This window comes from Squalius cephalus (assembly GCF_949319135.1).
Source record: "Squalius cephalus genome assembly, chromosome: 5".
Classification (NCBI taxonomy): Eukaryota; Metazoa; Chordata; class Actinopteri; order Cypriniformes; family Leuciscidae; genus Squalius; species Squalius cephalus.
Genome location: NC_137126.1, coordinates 34,097,334 through 34,119,813, shown reverse-complemented (window position 1 = coordinate 34,119,813; position 22,480 = coordinate 34,097,334). Strand labels below are relative to the sequence as shown.

The following is a 22,480-nucleotide window of genomic DNA, read 5'->3' as shown; positions in this document are numbered from 1 at the left end:
TTAATAAATGAGAGCAGGTATCCCAACAGGATTGGCTCTGAACACCCCTATTAGCTTGGCACGAAAACCGGAACTACGGCAATTAGCGTGGAAAGATGGCACTGGAAGAACTGCTGGAATTCAGGCACAACATCAACATTTACTATTTAGAAAAGTGTAATCAGTCTTGTTTCCAGAGTTATGTTCATAAAATCATAATTTATTACTTTTGGACCAATGGATGAGCACATTTGCAACTAAACCAACTAACTATCGCTTTAAAAATTATAATTATTTTGAAAAGCTAGGGCTGCACGATTAACCAAAATAAAATAAATGTTAAATGGTTCTCCGCAAGATCTCAATCTCTGGAGTTAATAGCTTGATGGTTCAACATTTAAAAATGAAGACATTAAGTCAGCCATAAATATTATTGTATGGAGCCCCTAAACGGACATTTGCAAATATAAAAAAACACAGACTTTCACATGAGCACAAGAAACATTTTGCGTGCTCAGAAAAACTATTGTCTATGGTGCTGCTTGCAAAAAGAACTGTTAATTTAGAATTGAATGAAAAAATTCAGCATTTCTCAGACACCTGTGAGGATGTGTTAAACCCAAAAAGGTGGTTTAATAAAGGGTGTATTGATCTTTTATATGGGATAATATAAATATACTGCCCTAAAGAAAGTCAAATCTGAGCACTCTTTGCTGGATCTAGGCATGGGAAGGGGTGAGCCCACTCAAATGTCTGCCTTGCCCACCCAATCCTAATTTAGACACAGATCTGTTTTTCTATGATTTAGGAATTGATTAAAAACAATCTGAGGCAGACTGTGAGTTGAGATGTTTGATGAAGGGCTGTGGAATACCCAAACAATCAAAAAAAATAACACCATAAAATTACAGTATTTTTCTTTTATTAGCTGAAAGTAACAGCGCATCGCATTATACACTCACGAGATGGCTTTCAGTCTGTAGCAGAAAAGCAGAGGCTGATGATCACACAAGCGAAAATAGGCAGCTTATCAAGGTGTGAATAATGGGGAGTTTAATGTATCTTCATGAATATGTGTCTTCTTATTTATTTGTAAATATAATTTTTTTTATCTGACTGACTTTAAGTCTAATTTGCCCACCATTAAAATGGGTCATACCATGAGCAGTTGAAATACGCTGCTCATTTAAGAACGTGTACTTATTGCATCGACGGAGCAAAAACATAATGTGAGTGAATAAAATGCATATGCATAGTTCAGTTGAAATGTTGCCCTCTTTGGCTTGCTGTTAAACTGAATGTACGATGCAAACTGTCAACAGTGAAATAAGAATGGTTCTCTTTCGATCAGTTATGGGCCATTCACACAGAATGTGTTTTGTGGTTAAAAACGTGAGGCGCATGTCAGTGTTTTTTAAAAGTTTTCTTAGAAAGTTTTAAAAGTTGAACTTATTTTGACTTAAGCACCACATTTTTAGAACCCTATGGCATGCACGAGACGCTGCAAACACCAGACGTGTACTCGGGCTCAGTTGCTACATCTTGTGCTGGCTCACAGGATGGTTTCAGGCTGGACTCTGAGTCGGGAGAGGGGATGGTGTCCTCCTCTGGGTCGACAGTGAAATCCAGTCCATTCATCACCAGCACCCACTCCACGTATGCGGCGAAATCCCCCGGGGACCATTCGCTGGCAGATGTGCCTTTACCAGTGTGGTAAAATACGCTGAGCGAGTCATCTGTATAGTGCGTCAGGCACACCAGGTCGAGGAAATCCTGGGTGTGATCCATAAGCGAACGGTTCCTCTGCTCCAGGCATAACAGTTTGACCGCTGGCAGATCCAAGGGGGAAAAGAAACCCCCCAAAAAATTAAAAAAAATACACACCAAAAAGACCCCTGCAGCTTCTTTTGGTCCGGTCTTCTGTCACCAACGGTTACATTACTCAACTTAATCTATTAATCATATAGAATATTCATTAGTTGCTGATGCAGTAATCATTAATAAATGGTTTAGTTCTTCATGAGTCATGAATTACATTAACACGTGATTATCTGTGCATTATTTAAGCATGAATTAATCCATATTAATGCACCCATATTGTAAAATGTTACCAATGTTATTATTATTGTTGTTTTTTCTTAAATCCAATGTTTGTATTTTATTTGTATAATAATAATTGTAGTACAATTTTTGTATAATTTATTGTTTTCTTAAATGCATTTTTTTAACTGTATATGTATGTGTATTATATAACAATTATTGTGTTAACACATATTTTTGTATTTACATGGCTCATATTGTGACAATCCATCTGGTTGGTCAGTTAACATGTTGGTCAGACCAATTAGTGGTTCTTGCCCAGAATAAGAGCAATGTGGGCAAGCTTGCCTTAAAGCCGAAGGCCATGTTATCTTCCATAAGATATTATGTTAACAACTCTGATAATGTCAAATCAACTCAATTCACACCTCAGCCTTACGGTAAACTATACAGCCAATGCGATTAATTTCTTTCAGGCTGACACTTTGAGTAAACATGGTCAATCACTTTTAATCCATCCATATGGAACTGGCAATCAAGACAGACTGACTCACAAAATAAAGCTTCACAAACAGGCGTCAGGCCCTTAGCTTCCATACAACTAGCCTATTTGACTCACATTGTTTTTTTGCTGTGTGCTTTTTTTAGCTTGTGGATTCAATTCTGACAGGCAAACAAGATTGCGACAGGCAGTACAACAAAGCAAGGATGATACAAAAGAACGCCACACTTCCCTCAGCAGTCTAACGTGAATGCTCAAAAGATTACAAAAAAAACATAGAATGAGCTGCCCACACAAATAGTCAAAAAGAGAGAGAGAATGAGCGAGCAAAGAGGAGAGGAAAGTAAGTGTGAGTTGGCTGCCTGTCATTGCTCTTCATCTGTACAAGCATCAATTGTTATGTAACCTATGATTTAACTCTCAAATCTAGAACTAAAATTAGAGATGATAAGAGATTCAACCACAGGCAAATTTCAGCATATGTCTAACTGAACATTACAGTTGTTCGAACACCAATACCTCCAATTATTTTCACAAAGCCTGAGACCAGCACCAGTGTTTTGAGTCAGTTATCCAATGTTCCGATATTACACGTGGACACATGGGGAATGAGAGCAAATGTGTTAAAAGAAAAGGTCAAGATTAAGACCATGTGAAGAGAAGAGAGCAAATGAAATTTAGTCACATTGCGAGTGGCCAGTTTGGGGTTGAGGCCAAAAGTTAGTGCTCAGCTCTGTGTAATTAAGTGGGCAAAATAAAATAAAAATTGATTTTAGTCCTGCTAAAGCCAGTGACTCTGACTGGGACTGCGGCCAAAGATTTTTCTGCAGGGCTATGACACTGGTTAAGGACTTTACAGGATGAGGTAAGGGGAAGCAAATTGGACTGTTTGGTACAAAAAAGGATACTTATAACATACTTGAAGCACCAACTGAGGTTCCACAGACTGCCGATCCCTCTAGAGCAGTGATTACCAACCAGGGGTATGCATACACAGGGATATATTTTGCATTGTTAAACTGAAATTATAATTTCTTTAATAATTTCAATAGGATTATGTCAGGGTTGTTAAACCATCTGTACACAATGTATTAGTCACTGTCATTTTTGCATACCTGCTCATATTGCTCTTTTACTTTATTTTCTTTTATGTCCTTTTTTTTATTACTGAGAGTGACTCTTTTTAATTGTGTACACATCTTTATTTAATATGCAGGGTTTTTTTGTAGATCAGTATTCTGTTTTAAATGTTGGTACTCTATCTATCTATATATCTATATATCTATAGATAGATAGATAGATAGATAGATATATTCATGGTTTTCATTGAGAATCTTTCTCCATGATTACCAGAAGTTGAAACCTGTGAATGACCAAAAATCTCAAGTGCAAGTGCATTAAAAACCCTTCCCTTATAATGGGTTTACTGGAGGAATCATTGACAGTTTTTAGAGTTTTTGCAGTAACTTATCAGAGAACTGCCCTTTTTGAAAAGGTTCCTATAAGTTTTCTAGAAGTTTCCAGTAGTGTGGCAGTCTGATAAACACAAAATGGTGCATCAAGTGTCTTTTTATTTTTACAGTGAAAGAATTTCCGACAACAGATCCACGTAAGATGTAAGTTATGGGAAATGTTTAAATACAGTGCCCAATCAAACACACACAAAAACATAGAGAACACACATCACCTTGACTGCCTCTCCGTGAGTGACTCGGTCAAACACCATGTTATTGACTTTCATGATCTGGTCTCCAACTCTCAGCCCCTCTCTCTCAGCGGATGATCCCGGCTCCACCAAAGATACATAGATGCCAACTCCATGCTCTGACCCACCCCGTATGCTGAATCCCAGGCCTTCGTGGCTCTTGCTCCTTTTCAGCGTAACTTGGCGGATTTCATCAGGCGCTTCCTGCATCAGCGCCGGCGCTGTCCCCTCAACTGTGGAGCTGAAAACAGGAGCCGCGCGCACAGATCCATGACTGGGACCGGCCTGCTCGTACTCGCGCAGAAAGTGCACCGGGGATGCTCCTGCATGCGCGTTTGTGCTGCTGATGTCTTCCGAGCACTCGTGCTTGATACTGCCTGTCAGCAGATCCGTTTTCAGATAAAGCCCTTCCGACGTGTACTGGTCGAACAGCAGCTGGTCCGACCGGGGTATGACCAGGCGCAGCATGGGTAAAAGTTGGCGCTTGTTGGATGTGTTGAGAATGACTTTGAGAGTCTGCACGAGATCGAATACATTGCGCTTGGCGTGGTAAATGTTGAGGCAGTGGATGAACTGCTCCCTTTCGAAGTCGTTGAGCAGCACGTTGAGCGCGTTGTGCAACTTCTTGACGTTAACGGAGAGCGCGCGGCCACCGGAGCCCAGCGAGTTCGCGCCCGACTTGAGAGAAGCGCGCTCCAGATCCGTGCTCATTCTCAGACACCTCAAAACCACAGGGAGATTTCACATCAGGCATTAGGAACGGAGCACGGTCAGTGTCTCTTGTTAAAAACAGAAATGCAGCGCGATTCGTGCGTTAAACCTGTGGAGAGACGTGTCATGCTGAGTTAAGTCCTCGTTTGAGAGCGCGCGCTCACAAAATAACAACGATACAGTAAAATGGCAGAATAATTAGTGCAATACAGTTTCGAAACTTTTGATCATGAATGAAATTTGTTTAATGGGCACTTTAAATGCTATAGTGGAAAAAGTCCACTGTTCTTCCAGAGAAAAACAACAAACCCTAATTAAGTCCCGCGAGGATTTGACGTCCGTAATAGTGACTTTAATCCTTTTGGTAACACATTATGCGAAAAGAAACTGGCGGTGAGACGTCCTGCAACGAGAAAGAAAAGAAAAAACAGCACGAACGTTTCAAGTTTGGCAGCCGCGCTAAAAAGAGGAGCGCGCGTGTTCAGTGTGGCTCGCTCGGATTTCTTGTCGCTACTACTCTGTCCGTTGTGAGATACCGACACAGGCGCTCCGGAGGAAATGACGCAAGCGCGATGCGCCTCTGTTGCTTAGGAACAAACAACTAGGAACGCATTTGGACAAACAAAACCACATCTTTCCTGCGCGTGAGCTATTTTTAATGTTCAAGGTCCGCCGGGCTATTGACGTTTATCAATTGAAAAGTCGTTTCCAAAGAGCATTGCGCACTTAGGGCCATAACGTAAAGGTTCGTAATGGCAAGTGTTTCTTACAAGGGAAACAGTCGAACTTGATCTTAACTTTACAGATAGATATGTGCTATAGGCAGATCATAAATAACTAAATAAATAAAGCATGCTGATTTCAGCTGTGATGAATCCATTATCTTGTAGATTAGCCTTGAGTTTCTGCTCAGAAAGATAGTCCTTTGCTACGCAACAAGTAATACAATTTAATATGCATTACATATTATTAATGTATGCATTATAATCAATCTGCAATTAAACCTGAAAGTTGTGCCAGTATGCTAAGAGCAATGGTGGAACATCCCATTTAGAGATCAGAAATATATTCCGCAATCAAAATAAATCAGAATCAAGTATTTCAGAGAGCCATTAAATCAAGAAAAACATATTGACCTAAATACATTTTTCAGTAGTAATCAGTGAAAATAAATTTGATTCTGATTGACGTTTTCCTTTGGAACGCTTAAAAAAACACATCTCAGATCAGACGAAATTTTAAAGCCCCTTACATTTCAATCTTTCAGTTGATGTCTTATCTCAAGTTAAGAGGAGCTGTTTTGAACAGATTTACAAAACGAGGGCATGTGTTTGGATATGTGTGTGCTTAATTTGGGATTGCTCCATTTATACAAGGTCTCTAATCCTTTGTGTCTGCTGAGAGTAATATCACATCTTAAATTGCAGCTCTGCTCGGTGTTGTGAATACCCAACTCTCACAGATGCTGTGTCAGATAATGCATCTGCTGAGAAAAGCTGCATAATCCATACTGTACATTCATGGCAGTCCATGAATTGTTTTGTATAAACAATAACAATTATCCTCATTATATTGGTTCAGTCTATGCTGTCTGATGTGCTAAAAAGGCAACCAGCAAGGTTTTAGGCCAGACTTTGGATTTCAGCTGCTGTGGAAGCTCAGTTCAAACACACGTGTCATCCTCTAAGCTCATAAAGAGGAATTAGAAAGGCCTGTCAGCAGACATCCACTACCTTCAGTACACAAACCAGAGCTGTTAATAATCTTATATGGACAAACTGTTGCTCCCTTTAAAGCTTTATTTAACCTCATCCTTTTCAAGTCTATGTCTGCATTGACCCAATTCATTTTCAATGTAACTAAGTAAAGCTTCATTTATATAGCACCTTTTAAAAACAGTGTTTTATGGAAGTAAAATAATGTCAAATGTTTTTGAAACAAAAAGCCTGTTGAATTGCACTACTTGAAAAAAAATAGGCATTGCATTAACCATGCTTGCATTTTAATGCATTGTATTTTAGGGCTTGCATTTTTATGGGCTGAAATTCAACATGGTTGAATATTTAAGCTGTGAATATTTCAATTAAAAACATTTCAAACACATTTTTATTATTAAAAATTCAATAATCCATATTCACCTTTCATATTTCACTTCCAAAATATTCAAACTGTTTAAAAATACAACCTATAATATTCAACAGGCAATTTTCGGTCCATTTTATTTCACTTTGAAAATTCGCTTCCACAAATTCGGTGGTTCAAATTCGACAGAAAATATTACGTTGACATCCATGAACTGCAGGAAGAGCAGTAGATTACCGAGATACTCCTCATCTGCTGTTACTCGACCTCACCAGCAGGTGGTGCAAAAGCGCGTGTTGTTGACGAAGACCAGCAACAGTTAGAGCAAGCCATTCATTCATAAAATGAAAATGATTATCTGTGTCAGTATATATGCGGAAAAGATGATAAAGACACAAAAGCTGTGTTTATGTTTCATTCAATAACTTCATTGTCACTTTCCCTGTGTAGCCTACATGTCATCAGCTTTCTCAACCTATGAACAGGATTATAATCGGTTTCCCTCAATACCTCACACTCGAGGATTCCCCTTCTGTCGGGACAAAACGCTTAACGTAGTTTATGGACTAATACAGTGATATAAAAGACCAAACTCGCACCTTATTGGGGATGTAGGCTGTAGGCTACTATATAGGCTCGATGGACTAAGAATATGAACGTAACGCGCAAAGTTTCATGCAGAGCGTTTCGTGATACTGGCATAAAATCAACACTTTCTCTCTTCTCTTCTCTTCTCTTCTCTTCTCTTCTCTTCTCTTCTCTTCTCTTCTCTTCTCTTCTCTTCTCTCTCTACAGTAGGCTATAGTATAGTATAGTAGGCTATGCCTACGTGTATTGCATTAGCTTAAACTGGGAAGAGATAGCACTTGCATATTGTTGTCCTCCTATTGTTAGTTTAACTGTAAATCGCTTTGGATAAAAGCGTCTGCTAAATAAATGACTAAATGTAGCCTAATAAATGTAAAATTGGCTTGACATTGGACATTCGCACATTTAGGGACCGTCTCAAAAGTTGCATAAAACACTGGCATACACGTTTCTAACTTCAATAGCAAACTTTAATTGAATAAATATAAAAAATCCAAAGGGTGCGCATTATGCCTGACACTACATGAACACTTTATAGTTGGTTTTTGACTGTAAGTCGTTCTATTCAAATGCTATTGAAGTTAGAAACGTGTAAAGTCGTATACACTTTAGAGACGGTCCCTAAATGTGCGAATGTCCAACGTCAAGCCAACTTTATGCCAGTCGATCACTGGGAAACGCTCAGCATTAAACGAGTTTGGTCTTTTATATCACTGTAATTAGTCCATTAAGCTATACGTTAAGCGTTTTATATGTCCAGCTGGTGAATCCTTAAGTATTGAGGGAAACCCTAATAGCTTGCATGCAGCACATCGCCACAATATAAAGTTAAGGCAACTAAACAACCAAGAGAAATATATGTCAACCTCAAAAATGTAATATTGGATCTGTATCCGCATCGGGGAATAACATTATAATCTTGTTCACGGTAGAGAAAGATGCTTGTAGGCTACACAGGGAAAGTAACTGTGAAGACACTGAATTTAACATAAAACCGCCGTCATAATAATCACAAATACACTTGCATTGCTGTTAAATGAGTTTTATGAATGAATGGCTTGCTCTAACTGTTGCTCTGTCTTCGTCAACAACACGAGCTTTTGCACCCCCTGCTGGTGAGGTTGACTAACAGCAGATGGAGAGTACGCTCGGTAATCTACTGCTCTTCCTGCAGTTCATGGATGTCAACGTAATATTTTCTGTCGAATTTGAACCACCGAATTTGTGGAAGCGAATTTTCAAAGCGAAATAAAATGGACCGAAAATTGCCTGTTGAATATTATAGGTTGTATTTTTAAACAGTTTGAATAATTTGGAAGTGAAATATGAAAGGTGAATATAGATTATTGAATTTTTAATAATGAAAATGTGTTTGAAATGTTTTTAATTGAAATATTCACAGCTTAAATATTCAACCATGTTGAATTTCAGCCCATAAAAATGCAAGCCCTAAAAATACAATGCATTAAAATGCAAGCATGGTTAATGCAATGCCTATTTTTTTTCAAGTAGTGCAATTCAACAGGCTTTTTGTTTCAAAAACATTTGACATTATTTTACTTCCATAGTGTTTACTTGAGATACTTTTAAAAAGTGCATAGCGAGTCGATTTACTGGCACAACAGCAACAAAGTGTATTAGTTTTGGCAAAGTATTTACAACATGGCTGTACATTAAAATTAGCATGAAACGGAAGTCGCAATCATCTTTTTTTCCCCTATTGTTACATATATCCAAGTGAAACGCTTCTGGAACAAGAAAAAAATGTAGGGCGGGACTTGAAGGGAATTGATTGGACGGTTGTGGTTTGCTATTACTGTGATCTCATGTGAGTGACAGGTTGTCCCGCCCTCGCGTCGGTAAACACGTCATCAGAAAAGAGAACAGATTTCTTTACAAGGGCACGTTCATTTTTTTTCATATAATGACACACATGATATTCCATAAAAAGAGAACTGACCATTTTGATTTCATGTTGACTTTAATAAATAAAACAAGAATTCAAATGAAACAAAGAGTGCAGCATAATAAAATTAGAGAATAAGAACTAATAATTAAAATAAAATAAATTAGTGATTTAAAAAGGTACATTTAAGATCGAAATGAGACTAAACACATTTATAAACTCTCAACTAAACTTTCTTCATCATTCTGGATCTCCAGCCCACTAATTTACAGCCATTTACGATGATGGCATTGGAGCAAAGGAGTCAAATTCATTGTTAATTTGCAATTACAGCTCTTGGCATCAGAGCATGGTGGCAGAAATTAATGAGCAATTAATGGGCCTAAATGAGACAATAGAGATGCTCACTGATCTTTATGCATTGCAGAAGAGAGTGTATTACACCTCAGCTGTAAATCACACATAATCCAGACTCACCAACCAAACATACATGCTCAAAAGTAATCCAATTAGGTGCTGAAATACTAAATATCTTTCCCTTTCCTTTCTTTCTCTCGACATGTACACACGTTTGAGAGAGTGATCTAATAAAACTGTGTGGTTAGGATGGTTTAACCTAATTTCAGTAATTCCTGTACTCTTGACTTAAATCCGAGAATCCAGATTTCTCCATGCACCACCATAGTTGGTCGGTTTATGCTCTCCACTTTCTGGATAAAGAGTCCCACATAATCTTTTGAGTACCGAGCGAGCGATGCACTGAATAAACAAGTAACTTTTACGACAGGTTATGCTGTCAAGTCCATTAAGTTACCGCCGTTGGCTGCACTACATAAAGACCAAAATACAGTTCACATACATCCCCTATAAAAAACAGACAGACAAACGACCGTCACACTGAAACATGTTAAACTTAACAACTCCCTGACACTTATTCAATGTCTTTTATAACAGCTCATAAATGCAACACAAATTTTCACTCTTCAAAAAATATAAACCAGGTACAGAAGGTAGAAGGGGAATAACTGATCGGTTAACGTTGAGTCAGAATGCGGTACGGCTTTGATTAATAGCAGAATGTTTAATGGGAATTGAGGGAAATGTGCGTCACGCTGGGCTCTGCCAAACCCATAATTACAGCAATATAAAAGAGCAGAGGGATCGTGTGCTGCAGTGTCATGCCTCAGTGCCCAGTCTGACAGAGCACACCACGCCATTAAACACTGCATTACGGATACCTTGCTGAGGTGTATTCAGCTCTCACTACAGGACAGGGGGATTTAAGAGCCACTTTATGACATATGACCAAGTTTGAACAGCAGTGTATATTGTATAGGTGTGATGCAAGTTAAATCCTTCTGCTGCATTGCTGTTCAGTTTGTATATAGATACCGTTTCAGCTGCAGGTTAAATTTATTTCACCGCTGGAAAGATGTGTATTTACAAATTGGGTCATTTATGTAGTAGAAATGTGAAATTATTTTAGAAGTTGGTGCCTTCTAGACTGAGAAAAGCCAGAAAATGTATTTTTGGCTCATGTGGATGAAAGACAACAACTCCCAGAATGCACTTGCTTCACTGCCCTACGAGGACACTCCCAAGCCACGCCTACCGGTTACAGAGGGCAGTATCGGAAGAAATGATACAACTAGGCTACTAGTTGACTCGAAACTGAAAAGACGCCGTTTTATCATGAGATTCCACCCCCTATGGGCGGGTTGAAAACATGCGGAACTAGCTCCTACTACTGGCTATAGTCTCTAGCCAGAAAAGGCCTCCGATGAAGCAAAATGACGATTTTTGTGTCATCTGAGGTTTTTTTCCAGACACACAATACAGAAATCTCTCGTCTCAGGGGGACATGAGGGAGGGAAGCACGGTCATTCGAAAATACTACCAGGTTTCTACTGATACAAAGTTGAATGCTAATCGGTGAAGTAAGAGGTGGGTGCTAATGATGTAAACTGAAACTGACACCCTATGGACCACTGTTTTAAACTCTGGATTTGGCCTCTAGCCACCCTGTTTTGTGATCTTAAAAAGTACCAGAAATTCTCTCTTTTCTATTAATATTAAATGAACTCACTCTGTAAAGAAAGCCAAGAGTTTCCAGTTTGGCGTCAAATTCACACAGGCGTTCCAGTACCAATATACATATATTTTAAACAGCTTAAATTCCCAAATGACATTATTTTCCTGTTAAAAGCACGCTGTAATTTCATTAAGTAAATGGAAAAATAAATCATGGAAAATGTTCTAATGGAAAATTCTTTTTTAAATACCTTTAGATCATAAACAATTATGCAGAGGATAAATTAATTTGATATCATCTTTCAAAATCTATGCTCAAAAGTTATTATGATCATGTTCATAGAAACAGCAGTAAAGAGAAGGCACAATTTGGTATAAAGAAAACAAAACTTCTGATAAATACTGTCATTAATTTTGGCAGATGGATGCCTATATACTGTCGCTGCACATAAGAAAGTTCTTAATGATTGAACGCTAATATGGCCACTGTAGATGTTTAGAGGCTGTTTCAATCTGTTGATGCCCCACTGATGCTCTCTGTATCCCGATGAGCAAAACTTCTAGGGAAGATGCCGATTTTTCCAGCAATGTGCCCTTCTAGCCACTCCTCATTCACTGCAAAATGGAGAGAGAGAAAAAGAAAAATACTTTTAATACCCCAACACTGGTGTGCAAAACACACCACATATAAACATAAAATTCTCTAATAATAAAGAAAAGACACCCCTGTGTTTACATACCTTCACTGAGGATGTCAATTGTGTCGCCTTCACTGAATTCCAAATCCTCTGGGCCTTGTGAATTGTAGTCATATAGTGCCACCATCTGATAAAGAATGGTCCTGTTGGCCAGAGGGTCCTCATTCTTGGGACGAAATGGGGAAAAAAAAAAGAAAGTTGCAAAATATTAAAATTTCATTTGTAATAGAACAAATTTTAAGGTAATGGAATGGTGAGGAAATGAATTCCTAATAAACAATGATACCATTCATAGGCTGATTTCCTAAAATAGTGCAAATACTATTTGGTGCTATCAAAATCTGCTCTGTTTAAACATACAGACACTAGCTCAACCATTTGTGTGAATTTGGGTGACACAATATGACCAATTGCAGACAGCGGTGAGCATGGGGAACCTTTTAGAAAACAATTCCATTTGGTGACAGTAGTAGTAGTAGTGCACACAATTAATATCCTTTAACAGGCTGTATTGAGAGCTGTCAATCAAAAATGGTAATTTGTAAGGTTACCTGACACCAGATTTGGGCACGTCCTGATTCAGCCACGCCCTCTAAGCTATCCAGTCCATCGTCACCATTTAGTGGTGTTAGTACTCTGGTGCCATGCCTTCTGTGTCTGTGAGAGGAAGTATAATATTATGTGTTAAGGATGGTGTGGGGGTTTTTCAATGAAAAAAATGTGACCAGAGTTCTAACATACTTAAATGCTGGGAATTTATGGCAACTAAAAGCAGATCAGCCAGACTGCAGGTTTGCAATATTACCTGAGGCGAATGTTCGTCACAGGCTGTCCTAATTTCTGTGCGATTTTCTCTTGCAGATCCCGGAAAGGAGTTTCTAAAGGGACTCTCAGAGCGATGGTGCACGTATAGTGCACCTTGACTACGACTGATCCAGAGTCCTGGGGTGAAGTTTGGGCCTGAAAAATGGGGGTCACATCTGAGGTTACAGAGATACATCAGATTTTTGCTTTTAACCGATCAGAAGTATAAGCCAAGCGATTAAAGTTATAATACAAGACCATGAAAATGATAGAAAAAGGAAAGTTTTTCTTTCCTCCCCCACCTCCCAGAGTTCCCTTTTTCCATTACAAGATTCGATCATGTGCACAAGGTATTGGGAAATTCAAAGTTTTGTCGCAAGGTAATTGGGTTTCTCTAGCAGGCAGTGGCCTTAAATAGTCTCCTCTTCAAATTTCCAGCGTTCTTTTGCTCCCTTGGGTGTATTTCTGACTGAATCAGGCCAAATCAAAGGCCTGCTGCCGCAACACTCCACTCCACTTCTTGTCTGAGTCACAAAACTCATTCAAAAGATCTCATCTCACACAAAAGATCAACTATGACGGCCACTGCATTAATCATGCTCTGCTTCTATTTCCATCTACAGTACATGATACTGTCAGAAATGTTGGCTTTCAGGCTTGACAAATTGGACAGGGAGATAAAATGAATTTTCAGAAGTACTGTATATAAGATATATAAGCACTAAGAATCAAGTATTCAAGATTAGGGGGCACCAAATGTTAAAGTATGGAAAACCCATGTTTATAGACCACAAATCTGTTCATTTTTAATGAATGCAAATCATTTAAATTAGCTTCTAATTATCGGTGGAAAATTAGAAAGATAATTCCTGGCAAAAACTTTTTTGTGGTTGAAATAAGTTACTATATTTACTAAAGGGATCGCTGATTTGTCCTGCTAAAAGGTGAGCATTCTTTCATCTTTTTCAAGTGTGTTTTCTTACTCACCTGCTGCGTAGGGACGTGGGTGGAGTTGCTGGTCGTTGGAGGAGATGTGTGGGAAGCACAGGCACAGGAGGGCTGCAACTCTACAGAAGAGAGGATGAAACTTGCATTCTTCAGAATACTGGTACAATCATTTTATTTATTTTTAGGACAGTTGAAGGAGAGACAGGAAATGGTAACTGCATCACGCAACATTACACAGCATTTTTTTATTAGAACATTTTTATTATATTTTATTATTTTATCACAACCTTTTTCTAGATATTGAAAAAGATAAAGTTTGGAAAATTATATTTTCTTTATTTTGTATAATGATATACATTTTATAATAATTCTATAATAATAAAAACAACTTTAGTTATTAACTAACAGTTTCAGTTTCAATGTGTTTGCTTTATCTGAAAACATATTTTCTGTACCTAGTGAACGTTGAGATGGAAATTGGGGTCGATTTGGGGGTTTTAGGGCTGGTGGATGTGGGATGCCACTGGCGAGTTCCTTCCAAGTAATATGCAGAGAAAAGCACTCAGTATGTTACTGCCTATAACAACTTTGATTCAGATATTGTACATCAGAGCCTGAAGAACAAGGTCACTGCTCCTACAGCATGCAAAACAAGGGAATGTAGATCCCTTGCACAATTAAACATCACATCTCTGGAAGAAGAGGCTATAAACTTTTAAATCATTTTTATTTTCATGAATGCTATTTTCCTTTAGAACGATACTGAAAGTAACAAAGAGTGATGAGGCAAAGCAAAGTGTGTAAACACATTTTTAACTAGAATTAAACAGCTGCCTGCATTCATAAAGTTCAGCATTTTACCACCAAGCTCAACACCTCTATGAGAAAGGCTGGATGAGCCTCGGCAAATAACAGAACCCTATTAAAACCCATAAAGCACAAACTGAGAGAAATGAAAGAGGGGGTTAAAAAAGTAGGACACTTACAATTCGCTTGAATTTACCCTTGTTTTTCTTGCCCATCGGTTCAAGCAGGAAATTAGGAACCAGACCTCTCTGACATTTAAAAGTAAAAAAAAGAAGAAGAAATAGCCCAGGTGTTATTCTATATTTTGTTATCAGTTTTAAATCACACATTGATGTTGCCACTTTGTGAATGTCAGAAACATAGTTAGAAAGCAAGAATATCCGCTTGATAAGTCTGATCCGTTTTCAGGTGACCATGTGCTGTAATACTACTGAAAAAAATGATCCTAACCTTTACTTCTAAACAGAAATCTCTGATGATTCATCTTTTATAAATCGTTAAAATATACGTGTCCAGGACGTCGTGAGCCCGGAGATTGTAGTGTACACCATTTTAAACAGTTTTAAAACGCTTTTCTTAAATATGATATGAATAAATAGTGATTATAAATGGGTGTTGAGATAAGATTCCCAACTTAAACAAGTAAGCTTGGACCTGGAAACAGTTATCCTTATGTCATAATAGAGGACAAACATTCAATGTGCCTCCATATCAATACAAATCCTCAGTAATCAATCTTCACGTCTAGAATGAAAGAGTATCCCACCTTTCCATCATAAATGACTACCGCCAGCCCGTCCTTGTCGTCATCACTGTACACAAACACTTCTGCTCCAGCAGGCACTGTTAGCTCCCCTGCCCCTTTTGCCACATAAGCACTCTTCATTACCATGTAACGAGAGTCCCTTTGCAGGAATTACACATCGTATATTATCTCAGTGGATTAAGCCGGTCATGTAACAGTCTTTAATATGTTCTGAATATTGAATACTTACTGGCCGTCGACTACCTTTGGCTCATAGTACCCTGGTTTCTGCAGGAACATGCATAATCAGTGGAGTTTAGTTTAGAAACAAAAAGACAGGACAAAATGTTGAGGTTGTAGCATCACAGGCGGTAACTTTACCTGTGGTCTGAGAGGATCAAAGCCCCTGAAGTCATCGTTTGGAATCAAAGAAGTGATGACCTGAGAGAAGAAGAGTTTAGTTTCAGTGAACATTTGTCACATTTATTGTATATGTAATGTATAGTTAATTTGCAAGCAGCTATTAAAGCAGCAGTACAGCGTGAAGATGTGAGTTACCTTTGCTTCACCCAAGAAGTTCCTCGGTTTAAGCTGATCTACCTCCTGTTTCCTGGGACGGAACACTTCACCCTCGGGCACCAGGATAGGCTCTAAAACCTCTCTCCTCTGAGAATAAATTGGACAGAAACATTACATTACATTTAGTGGAGGGTTGTTCTCTGAAAACAGACTTCAGAGATCGTTACAAACCACTGTGTCCAGTGATAAATTATCAGTAAAAGGGCAATAAAAATGTAGTGGTGGATGTCATGCACTATGAAAATGCTTTTCAGCCTTCTCTTTGGATTTTCTTATTATAAGTATCACATAGATCTTACAGAAATGGCCTCTAGAGCTGTGTCTATTAGGTTGCTTCGGCCCGCTCCTCTCTCCTGTGAGGCCGCCTGTAAAATGTCCCTGGCTTTGTCCCATTGTTGCAGTCTGGAGTGAATGGCTGCTGCATTATAAAGGACCTATAAGTGAACAAACCCACACAAGTTGTACACACTCTGCATTATATCATATCAGCAGGACAACAAAAGAATATACACTACTGTTCAAAATTTGGGGTCAGTAAGGCTATTTTTAAACAGTTTTATTCAGCAAGGATGCATTAAATTAATTCGTCAAAAGACACTAAAGACATTTCTAATGTTACAAAAAAAAATTATTTCAAATATATGCTGAACTTTCTATTTAGCAAAGAATCCTACAAAAAATATATCATGGTTTCCAAAAAAAACAAAAAATGAAGTAGCTCAACCGTTTTTAACTGTGATAATGAGAAATGTTTCTTGAGCACCAGGTCATCATATTAGAATGATTTCTGAAGGATCATGTGACACTAAAGACTGGAGTAATGCCATCACTGGAATAAAATTCATTTGAAAATATATTAAAATAGAAGTTATTTTAAATTGTAATAATGTTTCAAAATATTGCTGATTTTATTTTGTTTTTATATACACTACCAGTCAAAAGTTTTGGATCGGTAATTTTTTTTGTTTTTAAAAGAAGTCTCTTATGTTCACCAATACTGCATTTATTTGATTAAAAATAAAGTAATATTGTTAAAGATTATGAAAATTTTAAATAACTGTTTTCTATTTAAATATATTTGAAAATGTAATTTATTCCTGTGATCAAAGCTGAATTTTCAGCATCATTACTCCAGTCTGTTTCTTTAGAAATCATTATAATATGCAGATTTGCTGCTCAAAAAAACATTCATTATTATTATCAATGTTGAAAACAGTTGTGTACATTTTTTTTTTCTTTGATGAATGGAAAGTTCAAAAGAACAGCATTTATTTGAAACAGAATCTTTTGTAACATTATAAATGTCTTTACTGTAACTTTTGATCAATTTAATTCATCCTTGATGAATAAAAGTATTGATTTATTCTATTTCTTTCCCCCAAAAAATAAAATAAACATTCTTACTGACCCCAAACTTTTGAACGGTAGCGTTTAATGTTACAAAAGCTTTCCATTTCAGATAAATGCTGTTCTTTTGAACTTTCTATTCATCAAAGAATCCTGAAATAAAAATGTACACAACTGTTTTCAACATTGATAATAATAATGAATGTTTTTTGAGCATCAAATCATCATATTAGAATGATTTCTGAAGGATCATGTGACACTGAAGACTGGAGTAATGATGCTAAAAATTCAGCTTTGATCACAGGAATAAATTACACTTATACTATATTCACATAAAAAAAGCTGTTTTAATAATATTTCACAATATTACTGTTTTAGTCAATATTACTGTATTTTTTTTATTATTTTTTTAATGCCACAGATAAATGCAGCCTTGGTGAGCAGAAGAATCTTCTTTTAAAAACATAAAAAATGTACTGATCCAAAACTTTTGACTGGCAGTGTAGTTTGTATAATACATATATATCCATAAAATAAGGTCTTTTATGTTACTACACTCAAAAAAATGTAAGCCTTTTTTCAAGATTTACGCATTTCAATTAAAAGTAAAAAAATCATTACATATTATTCATATTATGAATTAAGTAAAAAAAATTTAAATAAATAGTGCTTAAAACATCTTGTATAAATCTTAAATTTAAATATAGTTTCATTTTTTAAAATTTATGAATATGAATCACATAAACTAAATGGTTCATTCCCTTGATCCATTAAGACTGTTTCCATAAAAAATTATTTATTAAGCTCTAGTTTTCTTACTCTTAGTAAATAAAAAATAAAAAAACTTCATTCATAATATGAATATTATTTAAAGGTTATTCAGTTCAATTTGATGGAATTTTAAATCTTGAAAAAAGGCTTAAAAATATTTTTGAGTGTACCCTCTTAAGAATCTGTAAAATTAATCATTTCTTTGAGCAGGACCTTCCATTCCATCACCAAGTGAATAATGAGGCGTTATTTCTATTATTCTGCTATTAAATCGCATAAACCATAACTATAATACATAAGATGTGCACTTATGCCTAAAGACGGACAACTGGTAAACATTTTGCATGTGGTGGTGGTCATACATAGCCTCTATGAAACTCTTCTGTTTTTCAACCAATATGCATTTGAGGAACAGAAAGGTTGCTTCATCTGTTCAGGCTAACCTGAGGAATGCTGAATGTCTTATCATTTTTCAGCCTGGCATTTGACATTGCATAATATGGAGCTTTTTCACTCAGCCCTCAAAGAGGCCTTGTGATAGCTATCTGTGCAGGTGAACTCCACCAAAGTTCATGTTTAATGGCAGAGTTGACATAAGGCAAGACAGAAAATGTCAACAATTTCCCGAATTGAAACGCTACCAAATAAAACATGCACACTAAACACAGACAATCATACTTTTATAGATTTTATGTCTTACTTCCCCCCCACAATCAGACAGAAATATGCTTATGTTCTGACCTGCCAGCTGTACAGTTTAAAGCGAAGACCCAGCTGTTTGTAGTCAATAACAGGGTTTTCCCTCATGTATTTCTGAGCCCATATACAATCGGACAATGCCTCCTCCAGTCTGGCGTTAGAAAAGGTGACATAGATAAAGAAAAATGAGAGAAAGACAATGAGAAATGGAGAGAGCAAGAGAACAAAGAGGCAGTGTTAGATGAAAGTGCATCAACTGTCCAGAACATCAACTTTAAACAGTCAGTGTTTGTGTTGCATCACGCTGTGGATTTCCAGACAGACCAGTCAGACAGATTCATAGAGATCTACAATATGAAAACAAAATATTTCTCACCTGTTTGCCATCATATGAACAGCAGACCTCTGAAAAAATCCCACAGCAAGACAGCAATCCTTTGCGATTGCCTGATCGAGAGCCTAAAAGGTATCATATGACATTGGATAAGACATCTCAAAATGTCCACCTTTTTATCTAACTAAAACATCATAATCACTCCCTTTACCGTTCATATTTCCTCATTATATCTTTTTGCGAACTTGAAAAGACCCAATTTATTAACTAATGTGTTTTTAAACAGGGGTCTGAGGACCCCCAGGGGGCGCAAGCAAGTACTAGGGGAAAAGGAGCTGAAGAAAACTGTGAATTTTAAAAAAAATAAATAAATAATAAAAAATAAAATGTAACTAAATAATTAAATAAATAAATTTGATTAAAATAAATAAAAAGTAATAAATACTGTACTATTTTTATACTGTACTATAGTGAGTAGAACAAAAAAGTAATACAAACTAAATATTTTCCAAATAATATTTTACACATTTATATTATTGATTTTCACAGTATCAACTGGGTCTTTATAAGACATAGTAATACATAGTTTTTATACAGTACATCCTTAATATATTTTAGGATGAGGGTCCCTTGCACAAGGATAATTATATTTGGGGATCAGTGGCATCTAAAAGAATGAAAACCCCTGAACTAAAGCTATAGCAAATGCTATTTAACAACTTAAGACAACTGTAATGGAGTATACCGATATCCTGCATTTCTATCATTTCTTATATGTTTAAGTACCAAGACTGTGGTTGTACCTTGATGGCCAAATCCACTTGACCCAGGGCGATGTGTGTCGAAGCGACCACAAACATAGTGCGACAGTTGTGTTCTGTGATCTGGTTGAGTTTAGTGAGAGCGCCCAGCCAGTCCCGGCTGTCTATTGCCTGTACGGCCTCATCCCACAGCCTGATCAACTCTATGTACAGCATGGCCCTCTAGAACAAAACAAATAGGATCAAATGTTATTTTTTATAATCGCTATATTAATTAAAATAGAGATTAATGGATTAATACCAAGTTGTACTGAGAAAACAGCCAATCTTGATCACTAATAGCTTGGAACAAAAAGAATCTGACAGCTGCCTACAAGTACAGGTGAGACTTAACAGGTTGTTTTAAGGCAATACAATCATAAAAGCAAAACCTAATAATAGTACAATGGCCGATACTTACCACTGTAAAGAAACCAACAAGAGATAAGTCTGGAACTTGAATTGTTTTCTAGAAGTGAATAACTGTGCTGCTCCTGAACAGGTGTAAGCCAGAACTCATAGTTGACTCACAAGGAAGTGATATTTGTAGTGTGACACACAGTTGTGGTTCCGCCCTCTTTCCATGCCATCAGGAAGTCCTGCATTCCCAAGAGAGAGAGAGAGAGAGACTTGTTGAGCAGCAGGTAGGGCACGTACACAATGGTTCAATTAAACAATAAGCTGTTGAGTAAGTCAAGGAAATAGAAGACACTTACACTAAAATTTGCACCCTGTTGACTTAAATGGGGCAAGTTTTAAACCTGCTTTTAGCCTCTTAACATCCTTGATGTGTCATTACAAGTGCCCAGCCATGTTGAGTGATTCCTTCAGAGTTAACACGGGTGAATCTGACTGCAGTAGATGTGAAAGATATGAATAAAAGTGATGTTAATTCAGCCAGCGCACATACCTGTATTTACTTCCTGTTTTCGGTCGAAGTCCACAGTAGTCGATTGTTGAGTTCACGCGCGTGATCTCAGACTGTCAGCTGTCACTCAGGTGCAAATTTTAAAAACCGATTTTTGTCGTTGTTCTCTGTACTGACAGCACTCCAAATTTACCAAAAAAATGAGCTCAATGTTAAAATTGACCGGAGTTCTCCTTTAAGGTTATAATTACATTTAATTACGCAGTATCTTCAGAAATAAATAAAATAAAATAAACATTTGCTTTCTACAAAATGGAGACACATTACGTGGATTAATTGGGGACACATTATGTGGTTTTGAGTTTATTATTTCCACATATAAATTTAAGATAGCCTATATGTAACACCATAAAAAGTATTATCTGAGATACAAGTGAAATATCTAGGAATGTGCAAATCTACTTTCATTTAACCTCCAGTGTTATATTATTTACAGTAAATATAATACTTTTACTTTACGCTATAATACTTTTGTAAATAATCCATCAAGGGCTCCTCCAACGCTCTGTATTTAAAACAACATCTGTTGTCAGACTTGTTACAGACTTGTAACCCGAAGGTTGCCGGTTCGATTCTCAATACCGGCAGGGAAAATGTAGAGAATGAACTGCGTTCTCTTCCACCCTCAATACCACCCTCAATTCCCATGACTGAGGTGCCCTTGAGCAAAGCTCCTAACCCCCAAATCTCTACCCAGGTGCCGCACTGCCCACGGTTTGCAGTGTGTGTGTCTTTACTACTCACTGCTCCTAGGCCTATGTGATGCAGAGGACAAATTCCGAGTCACTGTCACTATTGAGCTGTTCAGTTTGTAGTCCTAAAACCCAGAAGACAATTACTTGTACATATGTCTAAAAAGTTACTTTTTACAATACTTTTTACATGTGCATTATCCTGTGTTTTAGGCTACTACATGAATTGCATGTAGGCCTAATTAGAACTACAGTAGAATTACATATTTCTTCCTGTTCTTGTTTATGGCTTAGGAGTGAGTGTGAGTGTTAGAAAAGTTGGTAAGGTTAGTGAACGATTTGGGGTTTGTGAACGAATCCTTTTTATTTTAAATGCTAATTTGAATGATTCAAAAACTCACTCATAAAATATAATAGACACGTGTTTCCACCTACTGGCGTAGCGATGTAAACTGCAGAAAATGCTCACTGAACAAACCTAATCCCAGTGAACTGATTCAAAATAATTAAATCACTTGGATGAATCAAAGTCCCCACATACAACCACGAACAGCCTTCAGGTTTGGACTAACTGATGTAATGATTGAGCTGTTTGTTCCACAATGGGCCACATTTGCAATTTACAGTTTTTCTGCTCATATACTGTATATTATTGTGAATTAGGGCTGTAACAGTTAGCAATAAGTTTGGTATTTTTTTGGATAACATGATTTAGAGGTTGTTATTAATATATTGCTGTTATTTGGATTTTTTTATACATTAGTGCACATCCTCTTGTGTAACC

At 37.1% G+C, this 22,480-nt stretch overlaps 2 protein-coding genes across 2 annotated transcripts in view; both read right to left on the bottom strand.

The window, feature by feature from the left end:
* Nucleotides 1-5,474, bottom strand: part of whrnb (whirlin b) — a 60,247-nt gene extending 54,773 nt beyond the window's left edge. Inside the window, exon 1 of the mRNA XM_079870393.1 lies at nucleotides 4,209-5,474. Coding sequence (XP_079726519.1) covers nucleotides 4,209-4,937 — 729 coding nt within the window. The 5' untranslated portion in view covers nucleotides 4,938-5,474. The remainder of the gene's footprint in view (nucleotides 1-4,208) is intronic.
* Nucleotides 5,475-10,037: 4,563 nt separating this feature from the next.
* On the bottom strand, nucleotides 10,038-20,654 carry noxa1 (NADPH oxidase activator 1). The gene is made up of 16 exons (XM_079871730.1): nucleotides 20,498-20,654; nucleotides 20,080-20,259; nucleotides 19,319-19,401; nucleotides 18,985-19,093; nucleotides 16,425-16,559; nucleotides 16,105-16,212; nucleotides 15,928-15,987; nucleotides 15,797-15,834; nucleotides 15,568-15,706; nucleotides 14,981-15,049; nucleotides 14,450-14,528; nucleotides 14,034-14,113; nucleotides 13,048-13,202; nucleotides 12,794-12,899; nucleotides 12,285-12,408; nucleotides 10,038-12,159 (listed from the first exon to the last, which is right to left on the bottom strand). The coding sequence occupies exons 2-16, from the start codon at nucleotides 20,251-20,253 to the stop codon at nucleotides 12,053-12,055; spliced, it is 1,566 nt and encodes a 521-aa protein (XP_079727856.1). The 5' UTR covers nucleotides 20,254-20,259; nucleotides 20,498-20,654; the 3' UTR covers nucleotides 10,038-12,052.
* Between the last annotated feature and the right edge of the window lie 1,826 nt (nucleotides 20,655-22,480).

Excerpts from the sequence above, each read along its gene's own strand:
- noxa1 (XM_079871730.1), bottom strand. The coding sequence starts at position 20,253 with ATGCTGTACATAGAGTTGATCAGGCTGTGGGATGAGGCCGTACAGGCA. Across the intron at positions 16,560-18,984 it reads TTAAACTGTACAGCTGGCAG|GTCCTTTATAATGCAGCAGC; the intron begins GTCAGAACATAA and ends GTTCACTTATAG. Across the intron at positions 15,707-15,796 it reads CCAAAGGTAGTCGACGGCCA|GGACTCTCGTTACATGGTAA; the intron begins GTAAGTATTCAA and ends ATTCCTGCAAAG.